The following is a 10,385-nucleotide window of genomic DNA, read 5'->3' on the forward strand; positions in this document are numbered from 1 at the left end:
GGAGAGAAGGCCAAGTGTCCTGAAGGCAAGGAGAAGATAACCATCACCTCCCAAGGGCTCAACTCATTGTTCTTCCTGTTCCTTTTTCTTGGCATTCATCTGAGATTTTTCAAGTCTTTAAAGAAGTACTTGTTTAAAAACAACTTTGGAAATGAAGAAGATGAGCAATGTCAACATTTTTATCCTGGGGGATAGTGGAAGGGACCAAGCCAGATGCTGCTAGCTACACAGTTCAGTCTTAAGGTTCAAGAGGTTTATGGTCTCCCCACCTTCAGGTACCTTTGTAGAAAGACACAAGACCAAACAATATTTTTTTTTCTAGTTTTGTTTTTCTGTACTAAAAATATCCAGTGGGTGCTGGGATTGAATGGGGAGGAGAGGTTGAGATGCTGACACCTCCTCTTGTGGATGAAGTGGCCGTTACCTCCGATTTCTGTTTATCTGGGTAAGGAAACGAAATAGAGAAAAGGGAAAATATAACCACATCCATATTCTTTTCCCCTCCTTGCCTCATCTCCCTCTCCCCACAAACCCTCATTCCCTTAACACTGCTGCCCACTATTTATGCTTCTTTTTTATATTAAATAATGGTATTAGACACAATAAGGAGAAAGACAAAACCAGAAACTGACAGAATGACCAAGTATACATTTTATTGTCCTTCTCCTTTCCCCAAAGGTCCTGTCATCCTGAGACCTTAAGAATATTTTATCAGGTCGATCAGGAACTTTGGTAGCTCTTTCGGTAAAGTAGAGGACAGTCCTTCCCTGAGAATTCTTAAGTTTCTGGGAATAATCCCAGGAGGACAGTTCTTTGGGTTAGTAGTGGTTAAGATCATCGGCACTAGTGTCAAACAAACCTGGTTTAAATCCTGCTGTGACTCCCCTACTTTGTAAACCCCCCGTTTCTTTATCTGTAAAGTGGGAATAATAATACCATATTATTGTTGTGAGGACTGATCCAGGTAGAGTGCACATAAAGACCTCAGATATTGGCAGCTGTTACTGTTCAGCTGCGTTAATAAGCTGAAAACTACGAAATCTTCCACATCCATCAACTATCTCCACATCAAGAGTTCTTTATGTATCTACAATCTTAACAGTTTGGTCAATAATCATCTAATGACCTACATGTTGCCTAATAGCCAAACAGCAGTTGCTCAAGAAATGATAGGTGTAATCAATGGCTAACAACAATGAATAACCAATGCATTTTATGAATCAATAACCAAACATAAGCAATAGTTCACAGAGACACACTGGCTGGCTTAGCAACAGGGTTCTGGATATCAGGACTTTTCAGATGCCTTAACAAAGATGCTGGCTCATCACTAAACACTTACTGGTTGCATCTCTGTGAACACTGTAGACAGGCTGTTCCAAATATCCTCCAGCCCAGTCCTGACCCTTTTCCAAAAAGCAAGGGCTGGGTTGGGCCTGAGACTGGGGATGAAGGGGGTGGGTCTGAGTCGGCTGACTAGTAGGGGAAGAGGAGTAGTGGTGGTGGCCCTGGTGGTGGTCTGAGTGGTGCAACTGGTGTCAGGACAGAGACCTGCATCGAGGGGGCACTCCTCCCGCTCGCGGTTGCAGGGGCATTGGTGGTAGGTGCAAGGCCGGTGCTCAGTGTGGGGTTGGCTCAGCGCCCCAACTCGCAGGCGCCCTGAAAGGCCACGCGGTTTCCCGGCCCAGGTCCGGCTCATGGTGCCGGACTTGCAGTGGCAGTGCCACGGGCCCCAGGGCATTGGCACCAGTCGCAGATCCTCGGGAGCTGACATGGCTGTGGGCAAGGGCGGTGGCCACTGGTTTGGGGTGGACCGTGCTGTTGACCACTGGTTCAGGGTAGTGTCGGAGAGCAGCTGGTCCACATTAGCCTTCCAGGTGGAGGGCCGCTGGCTTGAACTCATCCTGATTTCGGAATCCTGGTCATTCGCTGTAAACCCTGGGCTAGGCCCCCCAGGTGTACTGGAAGTCGTATTACGAGTCTCCAACTCGGTGTTATTCTTTCTAGCGTAAATCACAGCCCTCTCTTCCAAAGACCCATCCTCCTTCGCCGACAATCGCGACCTGCTACCTGTGGACACCGTGGAGGCCAAGAGCTCGGCAGCGGCTGGGCCTGCCAGGCTGTCGGCCACGGCCACGACGTCATCCTCATCCTCCATGTTACCCTCATCTTCTGGGAAACAACGCTCCGGGTGCTCCGGGCGGTGGTCCGGTAGCTGCGGGTCATAGGGCCCCCGAAGCGGAAACTGTCCCGCGGTCGAAGTCAGGCCTTCGACCCCCGCCGCCCGGGGCCCCAGACTCAGCAGCAGGGCCCAGAGCAGCGCGCCAGCAGCGGGGACCATGGGGCTGGGCGGTGTGGGGCTGGGAGGGAGGCTAGTGAGGAAGGCCGGGGCTCCCACCTTCTCTCCCTCCCTTCGGCTCTCGACCCACCGGGTCGTTAGAACCTAGGCCCTTGGGGGAGGGGAGGGGGGCTCTGACGCGCGCGCCACGCCCCTCCCCCAGGCCCTCTCCCCGCGGGTCAGCTCCGGCAGGCCCAGGGGCTCAGCTGAAAATCCCAGGGAAACTCTGCAGCAAGAACTCCTGTGCCAGCACGGACAGACGGATTGTGATGTAAGGGGTTGAGGAAAGAGTAGTTCACTTGCTCCGCGCGGCGCTTGAATCTCTCATCGCAGTTTATTAATCGCTACAGATCTGAATTTACGAAAGAGGACAAAATACACGTTTTGAAAATGCCCCTCCCCAGGCTCACAGGCAGCAGACGTGACTACTGAAGGAAAGAGGGAAACAGAATGGCTCTTCAACATTTAGGGCACTGACTCCTGGCTCCCAGCAGGAGCCCTGCCCTCCCCATCCACCCCGTCACGTTCACAGACTACTAGAATACCCCAGGTGGAAAGGATCTCAGACTCAAAGAGAGGAGGTTATTTGCCCAAGGTTCTACAGCTAAAGCAGCACAGCTTTGCACTTTCCTATATAAAATGCCACAACATGCACCCCTCCAGCTGAAATGAAAGTCACCCAGCACATCAGGCTCTGGACCTCAGAGCCCTGCTTTGAAGTCAGGGTCATGGAAGGAACGACATCCCATTGAGATGTTTAGATCCAGTGGTACTGGGATTGAGGATGAGATGATTTACAAAACAGCTCAGATGTTTCAGTGTTTAGGGTGTAAGCAGATCAATATCTTTGCTTGGTTCTTAAGCTCATTATTCCAGTCCTATGCTAGGTCCCTCCTGAGCCATGGAGATCCTGGTCCAGCCTAGGAGAAAGAGAGGGAAAAAAAGTGGTACAGGAGCAGACTGGGTTTTACTCAGGGGTTTAGGGAGAGAAGCCAGGTGAACTGGAAGAGGTAGATTAGATGCTTGGGTCAGTCATCATGTAGGATCCTTTGCTCTCTAGCAACACTCCCCCACTGGATATTCTCTCCTATTCACTGCCAACATATCCCTTCTTAATTTCTAGGGCTGGTCTGAATTTCCTCTAAATTCTGTGCTGTGATTACTCCTTTATTCCTTGATGCACTTATAGGATTAATTTTTTTCATTTGTTCTTGTTGGGTACAGTAGTGTCCTGCATGTATGGAGTCTTCCCAGATACAGTGAAGCCTCTGAAAGCAGAGCCTCTGTCTTTTAGTTCCTTTGTTCCAACAAGGCATTAAGAAAGTGGGAGTTGGCTCTTACACATCCCATCCCAAACTTTTATCCTTAAGCCAGGACTCACCGTCTGACAGCTTCTGGGATGTGGACCTGATCCATGGAGATGAGTTGGGCCAGCTCTCCAAGGCTGTTCAGAAAACGGATCTTCCGTGTGAACTTGGAACTAAAAAGAGAGGATCAACCAAGTGTGTTTTATACGGGGAAGTGGGCTCCTGGAGATCCTTACAAAGAGAAACATAATAAGTAGAAAGTGGTTAAGGCTAGAAAGAGTCAGGGTGGGACAAGAAGTTCTTAATCTTGATTGTGAAAATGGGGAGAGTGGAAACGGGGTCTTTGCCCCCCAAGCTAGTACCTGATGAAGGGCCGAAGCAGTGCCAGGAATGCCTTCACGTACCACGTAGCATGGACAACCACCAGGGCAGTCAGGTTTTTCCGGAGCCTGAAGAAGAACATGAGCCCATTCAACTCTCCTTCCACCTTCATGCCTGAAGATCAGGTGGAGCTACCTTCTGTACTTTAACTTCCTTCTCTTCTCTAATTTCTAGATTTCTCTGATAGTTGAATCGAATCCCCATTCCTTTAACTGCAATCTCAGCTCCATCCATCTTGCTTAGCCTCCTCATTTTTAGGAAACTCTCCTCTTGGAACACCTTAGCCTAGCCTTCTCTACCCCACTTCTTTCCTGTGCCCTACACTCCCATAGTTCCTTTTGTACATTCCTCCATCCCTCCATGACCAGGTGAAGACCAGTGAGGAGAAAAAAAAAAGGAACAAGAAGAGAAAAGTGAGCAAATGGAAAACGGAGGGAAGAAAGGAAACAAGAAAAGGGATATCAAGGAAAAAAGGCATAAGGGTCAGGGATGAAGGCAGACAAGAGAAGAAGACAATGGAGATGTGAAAAGTGAAATAAACGGCAAGACTATGAGAAAAGGAAGGGCTGCCTTCCATGTGCCAGGCAATGCGCCATGTTGATTTATTTGATTCAAATACTCAGTGGCAAAGGTATTATCATTGACATTTTACAGAGAAGGAAACTGAGTCCCAGAAAGTTAAGTGACTTGTCCACAGTCATAAAGGTAGCAAGTGATAAAGGCAAGATTTGAAACTAGATTTCCATGACTCCAAGAGAGGACAGAAGATAGGAGAGGCTTGGAAAAGGGTATAGAGGGACAAAGAAAAGTGGAAGGGGGAGTTCCCTGAGTGGCCAAGTGGTTAGGATTCCGGACTTTCACTGACAGGGCCCAGGTTCAATCCCTGGTCGGGGAACTGAGATCCTGCAAGCCATGTGGTGCGGTAAAAAAAAAAGTGGAAGAGATTGAATGGAAGAAAGAATGGAAAGATGGAAAAGAAAAAGATAAGATAGAGCGTGGTAGCCCTCTTGTCCTAGAGGCTCACCGCCGATCCAGGGTGCGGTAACACTGGCGTATCCAGCTCAGAGGTGGAACTTGGGCCCTACTTGTGCCTCCACTCAGGTAAACAAGCAGATAATTTTCAGCTATCAGCAGCTCCAGAGTACCCACCATATACCTGGGGAGATGAAACTGTCAGGGAAGGTATGCGTTTGGGGTTGTGCGGAGAGAGAGGCACATTACTGTAGACTCTACAATCAGTTACTGATCAGAGAAGGGGTTCTTTTTAATGTTTCCCTCTCTAACATCCACTCTGGAGCACTTTAAGCCTTCCACCTCACCTAAACAAGTGTTCCATGACATAGGTGTAGTCGGGGATGCTGCTTCTGGGTAGATAACAGGAAGCAAAGAGGATGACAACACTGAGGCCATCACCATGGTAGCCTGAGGAGGAGAAGGGGAAAACTCATTCAGTCATTGATGGACAGTACATCTGTTTAGGTTGAGAGACTCTGAGGGTCTCTAGAAGTTGCAGGAAGGATTCTGAACCCATGACTGAATTTCCAGCTTCGGCATTTTACTTAAGAAGTCACAGTTCTTACCCCTCCATTACCTCCATGAGATAGGACTTTCTTATAGGGCTCAATGACGGTCATGTCCACTCGCTGCTCCCGCTGTCCTGTTCGGAATACCCTCCAGCGATGACCATCTTCTCCAGCCACATCCCACATACAATCCTGGCCCAGCCTTTCAGCTGCCTCACTGGCCCCCAGGCCCTCTGCCTGGGGCAGCTCATCTAAAAAAGAGGGATGGGGAAGGATCAACAAGGCAGAATACATACCTTTAGTATCTTGTAAGTTCCTCAGATTCTTAGAGTTTATTACCTCAACATCTAATTCCTCATTTTTTACCCATGACTCTAGCCCTAGTTTGTCCAATCAACTCAACCCCTTGCTGGTTTCTTTCCTGTGACTCATTATCTTCACTTTTTCACTAGACAATGGCCTGGAGGTAACCTTACACTATGGGAGGTTGACGGCCCCTGCCATTTTTCCAGATTCTTTCTGCCCATGCTTTTCCTTCCTTGGGTGAGCTCATTTATTCCCATGTATTCAATTACTGCCAGTAAGGCGATGATTCCTTTCTAACCCAGACTTCTCTCCTACCACCAGACCCATATCCCTAAATGCCTAGAGTGGACATAACTACTTTGTGTTTCTCTGTCATCTCCAAGTCACCAGACTCCAAGTGCAACTCAAACTCATTCTCTTCCTCCTCTCTCTCATATTCTTTCTTGATGAATGACACCATCCATCTAGTTGCCTGAGAGAAAAAACCCTTTGTCATCCGAGACCCTTTCTTCTCTACCAGCCGTCAAGCCAACAGGACCCCAGGTCCTCCTCCATCTATCTCCATTATATCCTCCTTCTATCATTCTTTCCACTATTAGTGTCCCAGTGCAGGTTCTGAGCCTTTCTCATCTGGCCTTAGTACTAACCTCCTAACTCGTCTCCCTGCCTCTTGTCTGTTTTCCTCCATTCTGCCCTTTACAGCACTGCTAGAGCAAGCTTTCTTTTCTTCTCTCCCTTTTTCACTCAAATGGCAATATACATAAAATACAATATACTATACTCACTGATTTTGCATGATCTTTCCATAGCAATAAAAAGAACTGTTTCATCTTAAAAAATAGTGCCTAGTATTTAGTATTCCATGGTATGGATGTACTGTAATATTGTAGAACTAACATCCTATTTATGGACCTTTAGGTTGTTTTCAATCTTTTGAAAGCCATCAAATCTGATGTTAGTCCCTTGATTAAAACCATTCAAGGGACTCCCCATTGCCTACAGGATAAAATCTAAACTCAGTGTGGCAGCAAGGACCTCCATGATTTGTCCCTTGCCTACTTAACACAGTCTTTTTTCATTCTCTCTTCACCTCCCAGCCACAGAATATATATTATATTCTGTGATATAATAATATATATTTTGGTTTTGTTCCTGGCTTCTAAAACAGCTCCTGATGATAAAGGTAAAAGAGGTATCTTTTCCTATTCATAACAAGCCCCTTTCAACCACAGAAGTTTATGTTAATGAGGTGACTTTGGAAAACTTCTGTGGATGGGTGGCTGGTTGCCAGGCCAACCAACCACATGATTAGAGGTTTGGAACTTTTACCCTCTGACCTCTGAGGAGGGGAGAGAGACTGGAGGTTGTGCTAAATCACTAATGGTCAGTGATTTAATCAATCATACTTACATATGAAGCCTCCATAAAAAAACCCTAACTGAAGGGGTTCTGAGAGGTTCTGGGTTGGTGAACACATGGAGGTGCTGGGAGGGTGGTGCACCCACGGAGCTCCACACCCCCTTTCACATAACTTGTCCACACCCCCTTTCACATAACTTGTCCTATGTATTGCTTCCTTCTGGCTGTTCCTGATCTGTATCCTCTCATAATAAACTTGTAATCTAATAAGTAAACTGTTTTCCCAAGTTCTGTGAGCTGTTTTAGCAAATTATCAAACCTGAGGAGGGGGTGGCATGCACCTCTGATTTATCGCCTGTCGGTCAGATGCACAGGTGACAGCCTGGACGTGTGATTGGTGTCTGAAGTCTGGGGCAGTCTTGTGGGTGAGCCCTTAACCTGTGGTGTCTGTGCTAACTCCAGTTAAGTGTCGTGACTGAATTGTAGGACACCCAATTTGTGTCTGGAGAGTTGGAGAACTGGTTGGTGTGGGGAAAACCCATACATTTGGTGTCAAAAGTGCTGTGAGTAGAGAAGAAACAAAGTTTTCCTTAATACCTAAATAGTCATACTTAATACTCTGAATTCCCCACCATGCCATGCTACTGCCCAATTTGCTTCTTCCACCTAGAATGTCTCTCCAACTACCTGATAAGCTCAGAATGGCATCCTCCGTGAAGTCTTTCTTAACACCTCTCAGGTGGAACTGACCTTTGCCTTCTCCCTGCTTACACTGTACCCTATACACATGTAGATCATAACCTTTAACTGCACTTATTTGTACATATGTTTATTTCATACTAAACAGAGAATTCCCTGAGGGTAGGGATTATCTTATTCATCTTTATAACCCAGTTCTAGCTCAATGATAGCAATATAACAGTTATTCAATAAAACTGCCCTCAATAAATGAAGTACCCCCTTCTCCCCCTATACTGACTACTCTCACATTGGACCAATAAGCTCTACCTTTCCATTCTGATGAAATTTTGCTGGTCTTACCTCTTGGTCCCCACCTTATTAGTTCTAACTTCCGTCCCATTAAATCCATCCTGAGCTTTTTTAACACTGGCCTCTACTTCTACCAGCTCAGTCTTCAGCTTTCTTTCCCACCTTCCCATTCAAATTCATGTCCACTATCCAGCTGCTTCGAGTCTGAAGGTGTCTCCAACTCTTCTACCTCCAGGTCAGAACTGCCATCAGGAGAGGAAGGTACAGAGTGGGTGGGAGAGGCTCCGTTATCTCCAGGTCCCTTAGTCAGATTCAGTCGCAACTCTTGGGCACAAAGACGCTTACGCATGGGGCGCTGGCCACACAGGGCTAAAGTGCTGGGGGTTCCTGGGGTTGGAGGAGGGGAAAAAAAAGAAGAGAAAGATGGGTTTGTGTTGGCGGGGGATGTTAGAATTCCTGTCTATGTAAGTGACAATATGGGGTGAATTCTAAAGAAGGACTAACACGGGACATTTGGGAAGTAGAACCACAAGGGACAGGGTGGCATAACCCTTCCCTGGACTAGAATCAGGGAGGCCTGGGTTCTAATTTACCTACCTGCCTGTGAGTCTCTTTCAGGATTATGAGGATCTCCAGAAGGGTCAGCCTCTTCAGGAAGCAATCTAGAGGGGAAAAGATGAAAAGGGGGAAGAAATATAGGCTAAAGGCATTAAGCCGGTATCAACTTATCAATTCCGTGTCCCCACCATGATATCACCTCTTCTTTCTTTTCTCCACCTCTTTCCTTCAAGTCCCAATTTACCATCGCTGCCTTCCATTTGTGACCAGCCCTCCCTTTTCCCAGCCTCGCTCATACTTCCTCACCTAGGGAATTCTTCATCCTGCCAGTCTTCCTTCAGCTCCAGTTCCCCAAGTCTCAAGGATGCTCCTAGTACTGCTGTTTCTGCATTCTCCCTGACCCTATAGTCTCCCGAAAAAAAGATTATTATGAGACAAACTAGGCAGTGTCTTACGGGGAACTGGAATGAAGAGCAGTAATGAAGGTACAGAGCAGAGGGCAGGCCTTAAAAAGAAGTCAGATCTCTGGTCTCCTAGATGTTTCTACCACCTTCACCACTTGTTAGAAAGCCATCACCCCTACTGTTGGGTTTAGGAGCAGAGGAGGCATGGAAGGTAAAGCTAATTATTTTTACCTGTTGGCAGTTGCTCCACCTGCACAGTAGGGGTGAGAGGTTTTTCACATTACAATTGGCTGGAGCCCGACAGACCTGCCCAGCTGTCACTGGGCAAAGTTGGGGAAGATGTCACCTAGTCAGGCCTGCCTTTCCTCCACCACACTAGGGAGTGGTGAGGAGAAAGCACGGTGGAGGGGTAGGGGAAGAAGGTAAGGAGGAAGAGGGATTTGCTGGGAAGGAGAGCCTGGACCTTAACTTAGTTCTGGGTCAGCTTTCCTGATGGCCATTCTGGAGGGTGGGTATTAGAAACCAGAAAACGGGGCAGATTTATCAAGAACAAAACATAGAAATTTCCTTTAAAAAAAAAAAAAGCAATAGGGAATTATCCTGGAATCCCTCGTTCCCTAATTCCCATACCTTACTGATATTTCCTACCTAAAGCCACCTCCATCCCTTCTCTGCAAATTAATTCTCTTATGTCCTCTAGGAACCCAAGATTTGACTTGGAAAGAGCTGGATGATGGGAAAGTCCCTTAAGACTAGTCACTCCTTGCTTCCAATCAAGTTAGCCAGAGTCTTCCTTACCAGAGATCCAATGTCTTTTCTCCTGCCTCTTGTATAGTTCCCATCTTCAGAAGTCTTCCTGTCGCCTTTAAACACTTGGAGTTGTCGGGGAGCCGGATGTCTCAACTCCCCAACACTTCTGTATCCCCTTTTTCTCTGTCTCAGCTGTTGTTGCTCTTGCCTCCAAGGAGGAGGGAAGGGTGGAAGGGAGGTAAGTAACCTCACCTTCAAACAGGTTTTGCCACCTCCCTTCCGAAGAAGCAGGTTTGCACAAAAGAGAAACCATGCCTATTGGGGCGGGTTCTGGGGAGGAGACTACGTATTCTAAAGTGGCTAGTCTTGGGTGAGTCAAAGAAGGCAATTTTCTAGGCTCCTTAAAACCTTCTGGAAGCTGCTTTAAAAAAAAGAAGAGGTAATGGTAGAAACCATTTTAGTTTTAAGA

At 47.0% G+C, this 10,385-nt stretch overlaps 2 protein-coding genes across 3 annotated transcripts; both read right to left on the minus strand.

The window, feature by feature from the left end:
• Positions 1-420: 420 nt before the first annotated feature.
• Positions 421-2,341, minus strand: CUNH1orf56 (chromosome unknown C1orf56 homolog). The gene is given in 4 exon segments (XM_029231018.1): positions 421-441; positions 1,343-2,160; positions 2,163-2,254; positions 2,256-2,341. Coding segments are annotated over 4 exon segments (1,017 nt in total).
• A 314-nt stretch (positions 2,342-2,655) lies between these two features.
• On the minus strand, positions 2,656-10,253 carry BNIPL (BCL2 interacting protein like). 2 transcript variants are annotated; one of them, XM_029229609.1, is made up of 9 exons: positions 9,965-10,253; positions 8,802-8,866; positions 8,367-8,591; positions 5,618-5,800; positions 5,346-5,448; positions 5,051-5,182; positions 4,008-4,094; positions 3,720-3,818; positions 2,656-3,258 (listed from the first exon to the last, which is right to left on the minus strand). In XM_029229609.1, exons 3-9 carry the CDS (start codon positions 8,551-8,553, stop codon positions 3,222-3,224), a joined length of 828 nt encoding a protein of 275 aa, XP_029085442.1. In that variant the 5' UTR covers positions 8,554-8,591; positions 8,802-8,866; positions 9,965-10,253; the 3' UTR covers positions 2,656-3,221. The 2 variants fall into 2 exon arrangements, with proteins under 2 accessions (XP_029085442.1, XP_029085441.1); XM_029229608.1 differs by lacking the exon at positions 9,965-10,253 and having other exon boundaries at positions 8,802-9,284.
• Positions 10,254-10,385: the final 132 nt, after the last annotated feature.

This window comes from Monodon monoceros, unplaced genomic scaffold, assembly GCF_005190385.1.
Source record: "Monodon monoceros isolate NGI ecotype Baffin Bay Population unplaced genomic scaffold, NGI_Narwhal_1 Super_Scaffold_18, whole genome shotgun sequence".
NCBI lineage: Eukaryota > Metazoa > Chordata > Mammalia > Artiodactyla > Monodontidae > Monodon > Monodon monoceros.